The sequence below is a fragment of the Cebidichthys violaceus genome, unplaced genomic scaffold, assembly GCF_023349555.1.
Source record: "Cebidichthys violaceus isolate CVI_PGR_0920_01 unplaced genomic scaffold, fCebVio1.0.p SCAF_9, whole genome shotgun sequence".
Lineage (NCBI taxonomy): Eukaryota > Metazoa > Chordata > Actinopteri > Perciformes > Stichaeidae > Cebidichthys > Cebidichthys violaceus.
Window position 1 is genome coordinate 6,682,631 of NW_027176975.1, and position 19,755 is coordinate 6,702,385.

At 40.4% G+C, this 19,755-nt stretch overlaps 3 protein-coding genes across 5 annotated transcripts in view; all 3 read right to left on the reverse strand.

Annotated features, from left to right (window-relative positions):
• Positions 1 to 3,528, reverse strand: part of vps13a (vacuolar protein sorting 13 homolog A) — a 36,182-nt gene extending 32,654 nt beyond the window's left edge. For all 3 annotated transcript variants that reach the window (XM_068703244.1, XM_068703243.1, XM_068703245.1), the window contains exons 1-9: positions 3,373 to 3,528; positions 2,676 to 2,719; positions 2,544 to 2,586; positions 2,360 to 2,455; positions 1,777 to 1,878; positions 824 to 933; positions 575 to 634; positions 389 to 448; positions 44 to 124 (exon numbers count right to left, since the gene is read on the reverse strand). In XM_068703244.1, coding sequence (XP_068559345.1) covers positions 44 to 124; positions 389 to 448; positions 575 to 634; positions 824 to 933; positions 1,777 to 1,878; positions 2,360 to 2,455; positions 2,544 to 2,586; positions 2,676 to 2,719; positions 3,373 to 3,472 — 696 coding nt within the window. In that variant the 5' untranslated portion in view covers positions 3,473 to 3,528. The remainder of the gene's footprint in view (positions 1 to 43; positions 125 to 388; positions 449 to 574; positions 635 to 823; positions 934 to 1,776; positions 1,879 to 2,359; positions 2,456 to 2,543; positions 2,587 to 2,675; positions 2,720 to 3,372) is intronic.
• Positions 3,529 to 4,243: 715 nt separating this feature from the next.
• Positions 4,244 to 5,512, reverse strand: LOC137867134 (C2 calcium-dependent domain-containing protein 4C). Its single transcript, XM_068703570.1, has one exon. It carries the CDS (start codon positions 5,510 to 5,512, stop codon positions 4,244 to 4,246), a length of 1,269 nt encoding a protein of 422 aa, XP_068559671.1.
• Positions 5,513 to 16,059: 10,547 nt separating this feature from the next.
• foxb2 (forkhead box B2) lies at positions 16,060 to 17,620 on the reverse strand. The gene has a single exon (XM_068703832.1). The coding sequence runs from the start codon at positions 17,306 to 17,308 to the stop codon at positions 16,349 to 16,351; it is 960 nt and encodes a 319-aa protein (XP_068559933.1). The 5' UTR covers positions 17,309 to 17,620; the 3' UTR covers positions 16,060 to 16,348.
• Between the last annotated feature and the right edge of the window lie 2,135 nt (positions 17,621 to 19,755).

Sequence of the window (19,755 nt, forward strand, 5' to 3'; positions counted from 1 at the left end):
GAAAAAAAGCATAATTAAATACTGTAATCATAGGGAGACTCACCAAGGCCTCATCTGGACTGTGATTGGAGAAGAGCAAAGAGTTGACATTCCAGTAGGCAAACAAGTTGTCTAGTTGAACCAACTGAGAGAAGGAAGAAAACACAAAGCAATTAGAGTCGTGCAGATACTTACCATGATGACGTAACTTCACTAACAGTGTGCAATCAGTTCTAAAATGTTTATCACGGTCCAAAGTTGGGTTATGATGATGAAATAAAACTGGTTCCTTGAACAACTGCCGACAAATTGAACCAACTGGCTTAAATTGCCCAAAAAGCTTTCAAAAGGTAATGAAAAAGGACAAAGAATGTGTTATAAAGTGCAGGTATGGCTGACAGATGGTTACCTTGAAGAAGAGCCTGGAATTCTCATCCAAAAGTCTTGGATTCCAGTTCTCATCAGACGTCTGTAAAGTGAAATATAGAGAGTTCATGAGATTACGTGAAATGTATGTATGAAATATACATATGTTATAATGATGTTTAAGTTTGATGTAACTTAATGTGACAAGAGGGACATTGCGACACATTACCTGAAGACTGAGGTTTTTAAGTGACACTCCAAATGACAAGGGACAATTTGGATTAGTGACCTGTGGAAAAACAAACCAGAGAAATCAAATAAGAGCTAGCCTGGTTAAGACTGTATGTACTCTGCATGATTAATGCTGTCATTGTTGGGGGATCAAACAATGCGATCAAATCTTGGTCCCTGCGTTTTTAAAAATTGAGCTATGCTGTACATACATCCACCATTGAGGTAACTCGGCCTGAATACTCACATCATCTTCATAGCGTACGTGGATGTTAGAGATCTTGACCTGCAGGTTTTTGATGACCTGAGTGACAAGCTTCTCCACAAAGGTGTCCTGCTTTTCCAGATTGGGGTCCTCTGTCAAACACAGACCAATAGGATACATATGAGACCAGGGGCCTGTACTTCGAAGCAAGCTCAACGTACCCTGGGTATCTTTTGGTTATTTGGCTTAACTAACCCTAACAACCGTGATCACACTAAGTGGTCCTACGGCACTGGTTACCAACTCGGTAAGTCAACCCAGGGTTTCTCAATCTGGCTGTCAGCGTGTTCACATAAAAGGGGCGGAGTTTGCAGCACATGACCAATCACAAACATGGACTAGTCTGCTGTCAGCAGTGCGGCATATTTTACAAACAAAGAAAAAAACTATAATATTAGACAAATATAAGAACAAAAGCATTTATTTCAGGCTAAAAGTAACACTGACAACACACAAAGACACATGTAATTATAGTCAGATCTATCTTGCTCTAGATGGGGCATTGATATTATAAATCTAAGCACAAGTTAGCATAGTGATCTACCCTGGTAAGAAGTGATCCTCCTTCGTAGGACTGAAAACTGAAAAGTTACAACCCTAACCCCAAATCCTGCTTCATAGTTCAGGCCCCAGATCTGATCTTGCAGCTCTCCTAAAGCTTTACTTTAGGAACAAGATTCTCCCTGATAACAAGGGGGAGAAAAAATGCGATTCGTCCTTTGCATTCTTTTACAGTGCTTTTAAACAAAACATTCCATCTCACCTTAAGTTGGCAACATCTTTACATTTTTACTGATGTGTTTTTTCACCAACAGTTATTCATTTGATTGTTTTTCACTCTTGCTCGGTTCCTCAGTCTTACAGCTTGACACACACACACACACACACACACACACACACACACACACACACACAAATCAAAGCTAAACCCTGACCTTTCTCTGCAGCCTTCAGCTTTGTCTCCTCTATCCGCTGGAGCTCCCTCTGACGAGCCTCCTGTAGCTGCTTTTCCTCCTTTGCTGCATCATACTTTATACCTGGAAAGAATGGGGTCAATAAAACGTATGACTTGTGTGCACATCTCTGGAAACAATAAAACATAGAGTGGGTTAAGCTTGAGTTTCCTGTTAGTCCTGACAAGTCCTTTAGAGTCATGAATAAGTGAAAGACCTTCTCTGTCTGACTACTGTGCTGCACTGTGTTGTGTCTGCTAATCAAAAGGGTTACTCATTCGACTGAACTTGATATTAATGATATTTTAAATGCATGCTTTGGGATTTCAATTTAATAAAAGTCATTGAAATGTAAAGATGTTTTAATGTGTTTTGGAGTTTTAAATATCTAAAATGTAAACAGTGGAACCTAATCATCAACACTGACATACAGCACGTTAATATCCTTCAGCCACTGCGTGTGTTTGCTGAAATGGTTGGAATCAACAGCATACGCTTTATCATGACGAGTGCTTCAATCTCATAATTTTGTATGCATTTAGCTGGACACAGATGATGATCTTACTTGCTGTTGGGACTATGAGCAGATAGACGCCATCCAGAGTCGCCTCTACTGACTGAGTGTAGAGGTTCTTCCATGGAATCTTTAGCTGCAGCTGTCCTGATGACAGAAACACAAATCTGTGTCAAAGGAAAGGCAGCAAATAAGGAAGGTAGATGGCAGACAGGGACAGCAACTACATTCTCACCTATATGACCGGCTCTCACTTTAAAAGGAATGTCGAGTTGACTCTGCAACAAAAGAAAAGTAAATCAATGTGACACAGATCCATCATAAGACTAATTCTGCTCACTTACTGAAGCATTCATTTGAAACTTACCAAGGCATTTTCCTTTATCTCCAGGTTTCTAAGAACAGCATCACCTGTGATAATACGAACATGTGTTTACTGATCGTTACGATGTACATTTTGACAGGCCAAACAGATTAGTATTGTGTTATGAGGCTCATAGAAAAACAGTTAAATCTACGAGGAGCTCGTTGGCCTTTGTCTATTGATTTAATTCAACAGAAATTATGTTTTATTAAAGCCACACACGACAGGACTGGTCAAACGAAGGGATTCACGCTGTGTTTCAGCTAAGTAGCTAGTTGCTACACGTTGGTACATGTTTAGCAGTGGCTTCTGAAACCGCTCTTCTAATCCTCTCACTGCTCCGGTGCCTGATAACTTTTGGCTCTGTGGCCGTGTAAAAGGGTGTAACCCCGAACTGCTCACTTCTCTGAAACTCGCATGATTGTACTGAGCAAACAATCTTGCAGCAGGAAATAAGGCACGTTAACATGAAGTACAAGTAGTCGGTCAGACATTAACAACGCTGACTGAACTATCTATAAACTCATATTTGGCTGCATTGTGTTGCTCACACTGGACGGCTAACGTTGGACTAAATAAACTGGCACTGACAGCTGAGGGAGCCTCTCTCACACGACTGGTGGCTAACGTCTGTTAGCGTTAGCTAGTTTGCTTGGCGAGCGAGCCTATCCACTAAAATGACAAACACAAATTCAGTTACCTCCCCATATGCCGAGCTTTAGCTGTGAGCTGTCAAGGTTGACAACGTAGTCCCCTAAAAATCGGTTGAGGACATCTACCACCAAGCTTTCGAAGACCATTTTGGCGTTTCTTTCATCTACCTGTCACCATGTTTACATCCTGAGGGTTCGTTAGCCTCAACGTCAGATTAGGACGCTCTGCGGTGGGCGGAGCTTTGATGCCATACGATTAGTTACTTCCGGGAAAATGAATCTAGTCCTGCAACCAACTCTTTATGGCTGCAGCAACGGGGGAACCGAGGCTAAGTAGATAGTAAGCGGTCTTAAGTGGGCTTTTATTACATAGTCGCTGTCGTAAAAATTATACTGGCAAAATACCATATCCACAAATTCAAAACCTTTATTTACTCATGAATGAAACCAAACAGTACATTGACACAGTTTACAAACAGTATCAAAGCTTACATTTTGTCGTTTGTTCGTGTGTTTATGTAAAATGTGAACAGTTATAGCTTTTATTCAAATCAGTAGGCCTACTTAAGGCTATTTACAGAAAGGAGAACAAAAATAAATAATCTAATTTGACATGCAGATCCCAAACTAACAAAGAAATAGAAACATTATGCAAATCACAGTGCAATTTGGTTGGTGGTGGATCACCAAAAATACAATAACATGTTTTAACACCTGATAACTAAAATTGTATAATGTGTAAATATTGTTGCTTAGTATTTTCACCATCTGGGACATTTTTACATAGCAGTGGCAAAATGCTCATATGGCCAAAACAAACTATGTTAATGTCCCTCTCTTCAATCTTTTTCTTTTATACATATTGTAATAGTTATCCCATATCATATGCTGTCTTCCCACCAGACTACACAAAATGAGTTATTCCTCTACCCGTTTTGTAAGACACAGTAACTGAGACAGTGGTTTGGTGGTCGCTCCAATCACTGTCCCTCTTCTCAATGTTCCAGCTGCAGGTTTACACACCACTTTTAACCTGAGCTGCAGTTCTAGCAGATCCTCCCTACTGAGCTCTGTAAAGAAGAAATCCTCATTAAACACAGGGCTGCGGCAGTTCCTGATGGTGGCGCTCTCCTGTTGCTGAAGCTTCCCTGGGGTCAGACACAGATTTACTGCACAGTTCAGGGTTTGTCGGTCAGTATCATCACATAAACCTTCCACAGACACCACACAGACTCTGACTGTGGAAAGGGATGGGAACGTGTTGGTGGAGAATGTGCTGTGCTCAGCGAAGAGGCGCACCTTACCACGGCTGTGCAAAGGAAGGACATGCTCATGCTGAAGTACCGCCTGGCGTCGCAGAACATCCAACGGGGAGAGGACAGGTGGGGCTAAAGTGACTGAACTTCCCTTTAAGCTTGGAGGGCTACTGGCCGAGTTTGTTAAACTTAACCCCCCCCTCCTCCACCTGCCTCTGTCCAACCTTCTGTCATTTAATGAAGGACAGGATATTGCTCCTTTAAGACGGCTACTGCCTGGTGGGAAGTAGAGGGAGGATTTAGCACTATAAGGGGAACTGAGGGGAGAGGAGTCACTGGAAGAAGGTGTTTCACTTCCTGTGCTTCCTGTCTCTGACAAGCTCTTGGATGAAAACAGAGGTAAAAACCCAGATAAAGTTTTCTTGGGCAGGTTTGTCACCTTTGCTAGCCTGGGTGCTGCAGTAGGAAGACTTCTATCAAACATGTAAACAGGGCGCTTTGAGTGGAACAAAGACTCTTTCCTTCGAGTGTTGGGGCTTTCATATATTCCAGCCAGGCCATACCCCTCTGCAGAGAATGGCAAAGGTTTCTTTGTAGCTTTCCAAGCCATCGATGCATCACCATTTTTCGTCTTCACGTCCTTTGTCTTTGCATGTGCAGTGTTTGAGAAGGTGCGGCTCTTGGGCATCTGGTACTGACGGTGTAGGTTAGGTGACGCTGTCTCAGCTTCCAGCAGCGGGCTTCTCTTGCAAAGCCTGGGGGGCAGGCAGAACTCTGGGATCATGTCTGGGGTGAGGAAGTTGTTGTGCAGATGGTGAGAGAGACTGGCCTTAGAAGACAGGAAGATATCCTCCTCACTCTTCCCCAGGTAACGACTCAGCTCCAGAGGAATGCTCTCCATGCTCTCCCTGATCTTCTCAAACACCCACATAGTTGTTTTCTGATGATTTAATTAATACAACGCGATGTCTTTGAAGAGTCCAAACTTTTTTCCTTTGGCAACAAGAATACAAAATATAATTTAGATAAATCAAACAAACAATGCATGAAACAGAACACACTTTTCAGAACTATAAAAAGAGAAAGTTAAAGTTGCTGGCAATTGGCGAAATGACAAATATTTGTTTCCTCACCTGCTTAGATGTGTCCACCTCTGAGGAAAGAACTGAGTGTGACGGATGTTCCAATGACAAATTTTAAAGGGGAGTGTGGATGGGGGGGGTCGCTACGTCAGTGATCTCCCGCCCCCAGCTGCATCAGAAAACAGGCTGTACATTATATACACACACAACGACACACAGTGTATACAGTCACTCTGTATTGGACACTGGCTGGGTTGGGTGGTAATTAGAATCCGGTACATCGGTGTGCATGTAGATGTGGTGTCAGCTTTTCAGCTGATGTAATTTACATCAACACTGAAATGTGCCTATTGTGCTGTATATTAAGGAAACCACAATCACAAAGCATTATCTGTGATGCTCTCAATTCCACTGTAGCATGCAGCATACACATTTAAAATACAATTCAAATATATACAAATAATAACTTTCATACTACATCGAATACATTTTGATATCTCAGCTCAAATATTTAGATATTATTTTGTTTTAATATTCATTATACACTATTAGATTATGTACGTACGACCCCATACTCTACTCATTAAGTTAATCTTAAAACACAACAAAATATGGAGTAGGGTCTTGTTGTGGTTATGATGGCGTCAGTATAACCTGCCTTTGAGAGCGCTGACCTCTTGTTCAAAGGCGTTTCAAAGGCAGGAGCATCCAGACCAACAGAGACTACCCACCTCCTCAAAGACCCACTGACCTTTAAACAGCCAGACACACAACTGACCTGATGTGTATTATAGGCAACGCATTCATTTCAAAGAATTCAACACTTGTTTTCACATAATCAAGGTAACATTTTGTGATTTTGCAGGAAAAGCTAACTGAATATCAATTAGACCAATACTGTTAATTTACTTTTTAGTGTGTCAAACATCACAGATGTATGTGGTTTCTCTACTCTCCACAGAAGGAAAGATGACCTCAAGGTCTTTTTGGTTGTGGTCACTGTACGTTTTGCCAGAATTATAGGCTTACATAACATACTGTAGCACATATTAGTTTGACAGCTTTTTTTGATTAAATTAACTTGTAACAGTAAACGCCACCTCAGCTCATGAATTACTGAACAAAGAGCTTATTCTGTATCTGCAGGATGAATTCATTATCCTCAGTCATCCAAGACATTTCCAGGATGCAAATTATGGAACTCATAAAGTTCTACATATTAAAATCAATGATTGTCGTTTCCTCAGCCTCTCTGCCATGATATGACTTTCTTTCTTTTGAAAATGGGTTTCTAGTAAGTACCAAGTCTATTTTATCTAGTCTAGATTATTCAGTTTTTGGATTCTTCGTGCCTCCCTGGAAATATTTCATCTAATCCATAAAACGTGTCATTTCTATCTAAGAATATCAGTCATCGTTGCTATATTTTTTATTATTTTTTTTAACTGCATTAATTTCACGTTATAACACACTGGCATCTTGTACTCTGTCCACAGATGAAATCAGGTTGCAGAACTAGAAGGAACAACGTGAGTTCTTCAACCACAAGAGGGCGTACATGGATTAGATTTACTCTCGCTCAACCTCTGACGTCTGTTTGTCTCGGTCAAGGCATAAGTGGGATTTAATTGATATTTATCGTATACAGTATTAACATTATAACATCTATAAAAAATATTTAAATTTGTTTAAGTCTGCACACATGAATACACATTCATACTCAATACACCTGCCCCTTGCTTCATTTAAATTATGTTATTATTCTAATTAAACAGTAAGTAAGTGAGAAGCAACACCTCTGCTCGGGTGCCTGCTGGCTTACATGCAGCGTGTGTGACAGAGAAAGAAATATGATGATGAATACAGTCGGGAGGAGTCAAGGGCCTCCAGAGCACCCAGGGGTCAAGAGGCTTTTTGTGATGGTGAAGATCGACTTTATTACACTACTAAAAACCCAGAGTGCTCTCTGTAATGGAGAGATAAATGATTGGGAGTCAGAGGAGGACCTTTGCCTTTAACCGCTGTCACAGTTGCAATTAACGCTAACGGGAGGACAGTGCATTGTTGCCAAATGTTCTACCGCTGTCAAGTGTATAGTGTTAAAACCTTTTTGTCCTGGAGCTCTAGATTTTTTAAATAATAATGCAATTTATTTTGTGGGCTTTAATTAGTTAATTCATTGAGTAGAACAAGATGTTAACTAATTATCTGAAATGCTGTAAAGGTCTTATCGAATAAAACCCCTTAGGGTTAATTTGTGAACACCTTTGCAGGACTCAACGGTGAGTCTCTCTCTCTCTCTCTCTCTCTCTCTCTCTCTCTCTCTCTCTCTCTCTCTCTCTATATATATATATATATATATATATATATATATATACCAAAGCAAAACAGCCGGTTTGTTAGAAAGCACACTTCTCTTCTGCATTTTATAATTGATGTAGGCCTATTACAGGCTGTAACTTCATCCCGCTAACCACCTGCCCAGAGCTAAAAGTGACCTTTTAGCCTTCCTTCATCACAAAGAAGGTACAATGGAAACTTCAACTCTGTTTTTGTGGAAGTTGACTCTTTCAAACTTGCTCAGTTCGAGGAATTACTCCTGTGTGCTCGTGGTGATTCAGTTCAGTGTAGTGAATGAGACAGGAGAGACCTGTGGTGCCTGATGATCACAGATCAATCAAGCAAGTCTTTGTTGATTCTATGTGGTTAGTCTTTGTTTAAAAAATCTTTAGCTCCAATTTCTAATGATAATGTAACCAAACAGGTCCTGCCCAGATCCAACACAGTTTTGTAAGCCAAACCTTTGTTATAAAGTTTTCTGTAACACTGCCAATTATTATTTTTTGACTTCTGACATTCTGACATTGTGGGAAGAGATTTACTCCAAGTACAAACTCTGAACAGGGGAAGAGCTGATGACACACTTTGCTAATTTCCATTTCATTTTAATCTCTATTATTGCGGAGTCAAATGAGCCTATATGGGCAAAGCACTTAACCTTTTATGAAATTGCTGAAGTTTTTTGGCTGGATAACTTCTTTGTCTGAACTCCTAAGAGAAAGTGGTCAAGTTAAAAAGGGGAAAGAGTGGGAAGGAGGCCAGAATGGCTGAACCATTGACCTGTTTTGAATCGACAATAAAATGTAATAATGGCTAATAAGGTGTAATAATTTGGGCCAATAAAGATAGATGGCAGATTGGAGATGATATGAGCTGCGTCAGAAGACCTTACTTCGAGGACAGCGCTGAGACAAAACACTTTAGCCAGAGGAGGCGGATAAAATTTGACCTCAGATTAGTGATTCATTGTCTAATTATTAAGAAGAAAGAGGATGACAGGGAGGGTGGGGAGACTGCCAAAGATAAATGGGTGAAGAATGGTAGGGGAGAAGGGATAACTGTTTTGGAGAATAGGTGGAAAAGAGTGTTCCAAAACAGGAACAAATTGTAAAAAGAAATTAGAAAAATATTCAGAAACCCATTTGCATCCTCTATGGCAGTAGAGTGATAGAAAGTAAGAGGGACAAAGGGAAAAAAAAGTGTAACCACAGAAAGAGAATGAGGTCCATTATGGAGAAAAGATAGAGAAGAAGAGTTATAGTAATGTGCCGTGGTCCAGAGTGACCTGTCGTTAGGACTCACTTCCTTGACAACTTCTCTCTGTCTCCAGGCCTGATGCCAATATGCTAATCCCCCTCAGATGGCCTTTTCATTGGCTGATGCTGACTTTCGTCCACTCGTGCCAGATGACCTCTCGTCCCACTATTAAAGACCACAGCAGTGAATATGGCAAGGAGACCATTACCAAGATAAGAGCGGATGTAGCCGTATGCCGGCTGCCTGCTTGCACTGAATCACATGTACTGTTAAAATAAGTTATCACATGTACCACAACTGTGCCATGCTCCATTACAGTAAGTGTACAAACACCGTATGTGCTTTAAAGCACATACGGTGTTTGTACATCAGGTGAAAAGTAACATGATAAATGATAAATATTAGTATGAGTGTGCTTACCACTGGACTGGCAGTCATTGCCCCTCCCTCATTACCACCACTGACGTGCCCTTGAGCAAAGCGCTTCACCCCCAACTCCTCAGGTGGAGCTGCTCAGTGGCCAACAGATTATTTGTGTGAATGTGTGAATTTGATCAGAGGGCTCCTGCAAAGTATTTAAAATGTAAGATGCAAGCAGTAATAAGCGGGTATACTGGTGGAATGCCGGTTGTCACCAGTGCACTTCGTTGACCATCTCATGAGTTACCTTTGTCCACTATGTGACACAATAATCCATCTTGTCAGGCTTCAAGTAATGCTTTTGTCTCCAGTAGGCCAGAGCACGGACCAGTCAGCGCCCTGTGAGGAGCTTCAGGCAGCTACAGTGTGTGTGAGACGACACAGAGAGACAACCATTCTAATCGATGCCATATACACATGAAATAGGTTTTAGCAAATCTCCAAAACATATTTTTGGATTAATGGACTACAAAGGGAGTATGGATATGACAGTTTCTAGAGGAATTTTAAATAGCAAAACTACACATTTGGAATTGAGCATTATTCCTCATCCTGATTGATGACAGCAGAAGTAGAATCACATATTGTCTAAGAGTAGATTTAAGAAGTTGATTAAGGTAAATTAAACAAACTGTTTTGACTGTGGGTCATATACAGAAAAATATGAGCAGTTGCAGTGAAACAATAGTGAGTGTGTAGTTTTCAACCAGTTCTTACTGCAAGAACATCAGTGTTTCTAGACCCAAAAAACTGTGCCATAGAAAATGAATAGTCTATCAAAGTAACTACTAAACGTTTGACATAAAAATAATTTATAGTGTGCCCACGTATTGCAAAAAGTATTTCTGTATCTGCTGCTCTTTGTTTTAATCAAAATTATTTCAATACCTTTAAACTCCAATACAGTGCTCACTTAAAATATTATGATGTTATGTGTAAATATGAAAAATAAGTTGCGAAGTGGGTTGGACCATAAATATTCTGTTTAACAAACTACACGTCTTTAAATCAAACAAACTGTAAGTGACTTCATTAAACTGTGAATTAAATTAAATGTGGTATTTATTCACGCAAACAAGAAACTATTTGTGAGATGGAATATTAATCGCTGACACAAATTGATTAACAATGAGCAAAATTTCAAAACGCAAAACCATTTAAATTGTTAATAACATATTGATAATTTAAAGACGGAATAATAGGATTATTATTTGGCACATCTAATTGTCCTTGTGTAACACTTTTGCTAATGGTTTTCTCCTAATTATCACAATCTCTCCATTATGTGTTATGTATTTCTATGTATTCACCTGTTGATTACATAATCAGCTAAATAAGTCTATAATCATAGAACATTTCAGCCTCAGTAAATGAGATCATTGCTGCAGCAGGTGAAAGAAGATGAAATATAGGAAAAAATATGGATCTGCACGAATGGATTGTTTTATATGTAAACATGTATATGACTGTAACAGATTTTCTATATCCACATGGGCAACAGAGTTAAAAAAATATAAACATGTGTATTTGTATTCCCATCAATGCGAGTCAAGAATATAATGTGTTTATTGTATAGGTTTAACTTAAAAACATTACAATGTATTATTTTGTATACAGAAATTTGGGTTCCCACAATAAAAATGAGAAGTAAAAGAAAAGAACACACACTTGATTGGAGCTTGTGTCGTTACAATTTCCTGACTAATGCAGAATCTAACAACCAGTCCAAAAAAATGTGAGTCGCTGTACTCATTCAACACTGCATCATATTGTATTTATTGTCACTGTCTCTTTCAAATCAAATCAATTTATGGAATTTGGTGAATTGTTTCTCATAGGTCTCTGTCTGTCTGTCTGTCTGCCTGTCTGTCTGTATGTCTGTCTGCCTGTCTGTCTGCCTGTCTGTCTGTCTGTCTGTCTGTCTGTCTGTCTGTGTCTCTGTTTGTCTGTCTATCTGTCTGTCTGCCTGCCTGCCTGTCTGCCTGTCTGTCTGTCTGTCTGCCTGCCTGCCTATCTGCCTGTCTGCCTGTCTGTCAGTCTGTCTGCCTGTCTGTCTGTCTGCCTGTCTGTCTGTTTGCCTGTCTGTCTGCCTGTCTGTCTGTCTGTCTGTCTGTCTGTCTGTCTGCCTGTCTGCCTGTCTGTCTGTCTGTCTGTCTGTCTGTCTGTCTGCCTGTCTGCCTGTTTGTCTGCCTGTCTGTCTGTCTCAAGGTCCTCATGTACAAATCTCGTCAGACTGCATTAGGAGATCAGAAATGATCCTGTACTCTGTGACAAAAAGAATATTACAGTTTCATTAGTTCTGTAAGAGGATATGGAGACCTGCTGACCTTGTGTAGTTGTACATTTCTCTCTCACACTGTCCTTCCTTCCCTCCTTTCCTTCTCTTCTTGCCTCATCTGCATTCTTTGTTGCATTCTTTACTTTTTCTCTTTGCTTATTTTTACCCACCTTTCATTGTCATTTCTCATTGTTGCGGTTAGAAAAGAGAGGAAGCCTGAGCCAATTTCAATAGTGAGAGTTTTTCTAATGTGCTCCCTTCACCGTACTCTGATTTTGCAAATAATGAAACAATTTTATGCATTTTAACTTTTAATAATGAGGCCTATATGAAGGTCATTTGATACAGAGAGATTTCTGTTCTCTGGTAAAAATGTTTAAGAAAATTAATAGTTGCTGTAATGAAGTTTTATGCCTCCATTTATTGTTGGAATGGTTCCACTGAACAAGGAATCCTCATACAGCAATTATAGATTGAAAGAAATTAGAACAAATGTCTGTTATCTGATGTTGCCAATACGTTGAATAAAAGACCACGATCTGAAACAAAGAATAATATTTAAAGTTGTTCATGTCCGTGCGTGTGAATGTGTATGTGTGCTAGTGTGCTTGAGTTAGTGCGAACAGCAGATCAGATCAATGAATTAAGCTGCTCATTATGATGGCCTGCTCTTGCTGGTCATTAAGAAAAACGCATGTAGAATTTGCCACCCTGGCCCCTATGAAGTGTGGGTAATTACCACTAATGTATCATCGCCTATTCAAGACCGTAACGTTTCGTTTCTGAGGGCTGACAGTGAAACACCTCTGACCTAAATGTTTTATTCATTCACAAGACTCCTATTATTCATTTAAGCTCATATTTCACATGATTAACAGTTTTTCCATATTAATGCCCTCGACACTTTTATCACTGTGTTTCATACGGTGTAATATTATATTTGTGTTGTTCAAGTGAAATATCATCATATCCTCCTAAATCTAGGGTTGGTGTAAGGGATGCATGGGGTAGGCCTGTTAGAAAAAACGACTTACAAACTTACTAATTTTACAGGCTGTAGCACAGACTACTAAGTGACTGAACTTGTTCCTTGTCTGAAGTCATCAATGTTTTCAATATTATTAATATATTGCATGCTTGGAAAGTATTACGCAAGTAACCAACACAGAACTTTGAAACAAATTTTAAATTGCCTTCGCATCTGACTCAGTCATTGAGTTCATTGTGTTATATTTGAACTCATTCTAATATAAACTGCTGTGTTGATGTTAATAGTCTACAAAAGGAGATCTGCAGTTGTTACATTAACAGGTTTTTAAATATTTAGAGAGGAGTCACCGTCAATTCTTTTGATAGAAAACTGGATTAAATTTTTTTATATTTTCTGATTAGTTATTTTAAGAAAAGAAAAACAGTTACATGCATACAGAGCACACACATGCTTCTATTGCAATCCAACAGAGTGACTTTTGAGTGACACACTAAGACAACCCTCTCCTACTTATTTTCCTTTATTTACTGTAATCACTCTAATGTGTTTTACATCAGTTTGATGACATTAAGCTGCTGATTCAAATTAATACCTGCAATAAAACTCAAGCTTGGTGCATCCAAATTACTGATCGCTTTTATCTCAACGGGAAGAGAAGCTTTAGTGAGCTGGCTTTTTTTCTTCTGAGCTAAAAAAAAAACCTTTGTTTGTATAATCAATCAATAATGAATCAATAATATGGTTACCTTTGAGTTGGATATTTTTTGTGAAAAAATAAATAAATAAAAAGGTTGTTCAGAATAAGTCCGGGTGATGATGGTACAAATAACAAAGTGCAGCTGTTTCTCCTAAGAATTACATTCAATTCAACTATTTTGTAGAAACCCATTGCTACAGATTGAATTTCATTTCCACATATCAGGCAAAATGGTAATATTGACACACCTCAGAAACACACAACCAGATATAGGATGAGATCTTACACAGTAATAGAGCCTGCACATCAACATGCCAACAAAAATAAGAGCATCGAAGACATATCTCTATTTCCCAACTTGTTCCGCAGACTGAAAATCATTTAACATATGCTGTTAAATGCTTTGACACACCCAGCACAGTGTCTACCCTTATAAAAAAAAGCTTATAAATAAGCTGCACATATACCTCCTATTAGCCTGTGCATAAACACATGTGCACATTAGGAGACCTCGTGTGATATTATGATTCCAGAGGCTTCTAACTACGGTGTTGTGAGGACAGAGGATCATGGAGGGTAATAATGGCTGCATTATTACTCCTCTTATTGTGTCTTAATTAGTGGCATTTAATTATACACTAATGCAGTGAGGGCTATTAAAGACATTGAGGCCTGCTGATCAGGGAATTAAAGCAACACACGCACACACCTACAGGCAGAGTGCACACTTTTCACATAGACACTGGCATGCCACTGAAATTTCAGTTCCCTTTAACTAGAGATCAGAGACACCCTGCAGAGAAAGTGTGGGTAAAAATGTGTGTGCAGTATGTAGATATGAGAAAGTGATAGATGAGAGGAGATAGCATTTGGAGATAGGTGCAATAGGGAAAGACTATAGAAATATTGAACAGGTTAAAATAAGAAGATGATATGGGAGAAGATATGAGTAATGACTATTATATGTATTCTGCTCGTTAAGCAATGACATCAAAATAGGTTTTAATTCTTCACTCCCACGCCTCTCCTGCGCTGGTGCATCTCAATTATTTGTTCAGAGGCTGGTTTCACAATAGTGTCGGCTTTGGGAGCCTTTGGGATGCAAAACAGGGGACAGGAGGTTGAATATAAGTCATTTCCAGTGGGCTGAACCTGGTGCTTTGTGCTGCTGGAGAGGAGAAGCTTCAAAGATACGTTTAAACAGAGCAAACAAAAGAGCAAAACTTGATGCGATCACCCTGCCTGCTTTTGAAGATGTGACGATGCAGCCCAGTGTCAGCTGCTCATATCAATCTTATGAAGATCATACACGTACATCAGCACATATTCCCATTCCAGATGTGATTCATGTCACGATGCCCTCACTGTCCTGAATGAGTACACATAATGATGAATTATGGAAGATGATAGCTTGACTTAAATCAAAACATTTATCTGAGCAAAAGTTTTGCTCAGGCAAAGTTTGTTTTTCACAAATTTTCTTTTAATTCTTTTTTTCCCCAAATGTATCTCTTGAATTTAGGGGACTCACATCATGTTGAAATGATGAACATTTTCACCAACCTCCTGCTAAATTGTTCCCCAACAATTGTTCCCCTGAGATCAATCAGAGTTAAGACGTTTGACTTTGTTTAGGTGAGTTGGGTCATAATGTTGGAAGGTACTTTCATGTCATGTTTTTGACTCAGTAAAAATGGCCAAATTACTGCATGGTCCCTGGTTCCCGATACTGTTAAAAATATTTTAAATTAAAAAACATAGGGGTCTAAATAGGGATCTGTTGTATTTGAAAACTGCTGGTATAAAATAAAGGAAATAAACTTAGACATCCATAATGTGTTCCAGAGAGCAACTGGTTGCAAGTGTGTGCAGTTATTATTTCTTGTTGTAGATGGTGATATGATCATTAATTAATAACAGGGTTTGGAAGCAATTATTTCACATCCTAAAATCAACTAGATGGATTCGTAAATTAATGCATTTGAAAAAGTGTGATTTTTGCATCACATTAAGTTAATCTCACCATAATCTTATATAAAAGAATATCTGAGTTTAATGGAATTTGTCTTTTTTTCCCTTCAATTGTGGTGCAAACAGTGACAGCAAGGAGATTTAACCAAAACGAGTATATAAATAACTACAACAACAAAGAAGATTCAGTTTTAAGTTCTTTATGAATATTCTCAGATAAATAGTGTTATAATACAAGCATAACATTTTCAATCCACTGCTAAGTAACACACAAAAAAGTGCAACAGGCCTGATTAAAAAACACGAAGGCCTATTTGTCTTTAGTCAATAGGCATGCCATAGATTAAGAATAAATAGAATAAGAGCAAAAATATATAAACAGAGTTTGTGGTTTGCATTTGGGAATAATTTTAGACTGTTTGTCTCCTAAATCAAAGCTTTTCTTTGGGTTCAGCGTATCTACTTGTCTGATTGTATTTATCAGTGCCACATTACAGTATGTGGTAAATGCCCTCACAAATTGTGCAAATAAATTATGATTTCAATCAACATGGGTCTAATGAAAAATTCATTACACAGCACAATGTTAACCTTAGTTTTTACAACTCTTCTACAGCGGCACCTAACTTAAACCACGATGCTGCTGATATGCCTTTTCTGTCTTACTTTATGCAATAACAACGTCCTTCTTGTTTGCGTTACTTTTCAAAAATGACCCGCAATTTACCCGGTTAGGACAGCAGGAGAGCCGGGTGTAGAGGGTTGCCTTTCCCTTCTAGCAGATCGCTTTTCTCCATCACTGAGACCGGTGAGCAGAGCTGGGCCGGGCCGGACTGCAGCCCCGTCAAACTGGGCATGGGACCCAGGGATGGTGTGGGTTTTATTGGCACAGGAACGGCGGGCAGGGTTTGCCCGTTGGCATTGTGGTACAGGCCCTTTGCTGACACGCCGAAGGGCGCGTACTCGGATGATGCAGGTACGTGCACGCCACCCATGGACTCCGACAGCATCCCGACGTGAGGCCACATGGAGTTGACCACGCTGCTGAGCTGCGGGGGCACCGGGTAACCCAGGTGGTGCATGACCGAGGTGAGTGGGAGCCCGCTGGCCATCACACCCTTGTAGTCCCGTCCTATAATGTTCTCGATGGCGAATGGGTGTTTAAAGCCGCCGGACTGTGCGCAAGTAATGCCCCCGTAACCCTGAAATGGAGGGAGCCGACCCACGGCGCTTGCCGGCCCGGCTGAGTGGTCATGGTGGCCGGGTGTTGTGCCCAGCTTGCTGCCCGGGTGGTGGTGGTGATGGTGAAAGTAATGCATCATCGGGGAGCTCTTGCAGGCCATATGCTCAGCCCGCAGCACCTTGAAGCGTTTCCGTCTCCTCAGGAAGCTGCCGTTCTCAAACATGTCCCCGCAGTCCGGGTGCAGAGCCCAAAAGCTGCCTTTCCCGGGCTGATCAGGCCGCCGAGGGATCTTGATGAAGCAGTCGTTAAAAGAGAGGTTGTGTCGCAGGGAATTCTGCCATCGTTGGGTATTCTCTCGATAATACGGAAAGCGGTCCATGATGAACTTGTAAATGTCACTTAGAGGCAGCATCTTTTCGGATGAGTTCTGGATAGCCATCGCTGTCAGTGATATGTAGGAATAGGGGGGCTTCTGGTCGCTATAAGAGTTCTTCCCCGGACGAGGCATGACTGGTTGCTGTTTTATAGACGTTTGAATTGTTAAATGAAACAGCCTTTAAAGTTATATTTTGAATTATAGATTTCAAGGAGCTATCTTGACAGATTGCATATCAGTCTCCATCTGACGGATCTGTTCCAAAGTTCTGAGCCATCAGATTAGAAGCTGGTCAATTTTCTTTCAGTGGTTGGTTATAAACGTCAGGTAAGATCCGTGAGAAGCTCCTGCATCCCAACACGATTTCTTCTACAGACTTTTCTATGTCAAAATATGCACTTGGCGTTGTGCGTAAAAGTCAGTCTCTGTGCGCAAAAGTTAAGAGGTCCTCTTAGTTTCCGCGGCGGTTGAACGATGTGAGGGGCCACTTGGTTTCGCTGTCTGTGTGGCGTGTGCTCCTCTCCTCTTGTGCGATGCTCCCACTCACCGAGTGCCGCTTTTGTAAGACCCCCGCAGGTCGCTGGCTCTGTTATCTGTTATCCAGACACTTAGGGGACACGTCAGGAGAGAGCAGAGGGCTGTGTGTGCGCGTGTGTGTGTGCGTGTGTGTGTGGAGAGAAAGCGAGAGAGAGACAGAGAGAGAGAGAGAGAGAGAGAGAGAGAGAGAGAGAGAGAGAGAGAGAGAGAGAGAGAGACGGGGGCAAATAAATGAATAAAAATGAGGGGTGGGTGGTGCGTTCAAGACACTTCTTATCTCCTGTTTGCCAATCAAAGATTCCTGCGTAATGTACACAGGGACTAGAAAATAACCGGAGTGACTGATTTGAATCACTGAACTGTCTTTAAAGGGGCCATGCTTCTCGATGTCTCCATCCCCTAGTTCTCTGACTGCTGGTGACCCGACCTTTGACCTCTCTGTTAAAAAAAACAGCAGTCAGTGAGTTTGTATGTTGTGCATATGCTGTAATGGTATGGTGTTGGAGGGCTCAATTGCTTTGCATATAAAGATCTCTGTGTCATAAACATTTCAGAAAGCATACATTGCCTATTAATACAAATCAAAATGTCCGTGCTGAGATAACATGATTGAAATAACCATGACCGCGAATGTTGATTTGAATCGCCCACTAGCACACGTTTTCACTTGAGGAAGTAAATAGTAAAGAATGGAATGTATAAATACAACCTCTTTGCTAAATTTGCTCGATTGCACTTTCAGACTTTGCAAACAATAAATCATGTCTTCCTTTGCGCACAATCATCAGTGCGCTACTACTCTGCTCTCAACTACACACGTGTGCAGACACACAAACACGCGCAGACAGCATGAGGAGAGAGAGAGGGGAGGCTGTTGTTGATTAATTGCTGAGAGGGGAGTCCGGCGGCTGTCTGTCTGTTCAAACACTCTCCGGTGAATCCTACAAGGATGTAAACAAACTTCATCCCCTGCTCTGAATTCTGCTCAGCGGAGAACAACAAAAGCTGCTTCCCTTCCCGTATATTTTTTAGCCAGGTGTCATGACTGGGTCCTTGACGGCTCCTGTCTTACCCCGTGCCCCGGTGGGGCCCCGAATACATTACAATAATTAAGCCTATCGTGATTTAGCCTCCTAGGAGAGAAGTCCAACAATGTAATTAAGGGCAAGCTCGCTGTATTAGGTATGAATATTCAAAACTGTGTCAATTAATTAGCCGGTGTATCTCTCCCGTTATGTCTCAGTCCTTCAATCCCACTCAAAAGGTCAACTGTGTCGACGGAGAGCATATTTTAAAGACATCATGTAATTGCAAGGACAATCACCTTTTTAGCGCCACTTCGCCTGACAAAGGGGGAACATTTATATATTCATCTCTAAATATAGAAAGTTGTCGTTGTGCTTGTGTTTTTTTTTTTTTTTTGCTTTTGTTTTTGTTTTGTTTGCAAAATTGTTTTTCTGGCACCTGAAAAATGAGTTTTGAAACTCTAAGGCCCTCAGAGGCCAACGCAGGTAAAAGCATCCTCTTTAAACGCCCGGGAAAGATCAATATTAAATCTGTTTTCACAAAGGGGGCCGTTAAATAGACACCGTGGCTGATCTGCATAACAAAATTAATTAGGTAGTCTACGGCAGTCTTCGCCTGCACCCAACTCCTGGACAAATAACTAGTTGTAAAGCACACCTTCTGGGCATATGGAACATATGCTGGAATTATCCTTAATTGACTAATTACATAAATTACTCATTAAGTTTACAGCACATCAATTATAAAAGATGTATCAATTAATTTTGCATAAATTACAAGCGGCACGCTGCACGAAGAGGGCGGCGGAGGGAATGAGGGTCGACAGGAGGGGGTCCACTCAAAGGTGGAGCGTTTATATGTGTGTGTGCGTGCGTGTGAGTGACGGTCGTCTGTTTGTTTCCTGTCTCTAATAATTATTTGTTCAGCTTAAGGGCAAAGATATTCTTTCTCTGTCTCCCATTTGCAAAAGGAAAGTGTTGGGGTAATGGCAATTATACTAATAATAATAATCTTAA

Bases quoted from the DNA above. Each gene is read 5' to 3' on its own strand.
- foxb2 (XM_068703832.1), bottom strand. From the start codon at position 17,308: ATGCCTCGTCCGGGGAAGAACTCTTATAGCGACCAGAAGCCCCCCTAT.
- LOC137867134 (XM_068703570.1), bottom strand. From the start codon at position 5,512: ATGTGGGTGTTTGAGAAGATCAGGGAGAGCATGGAGAGCATTCCTCTG.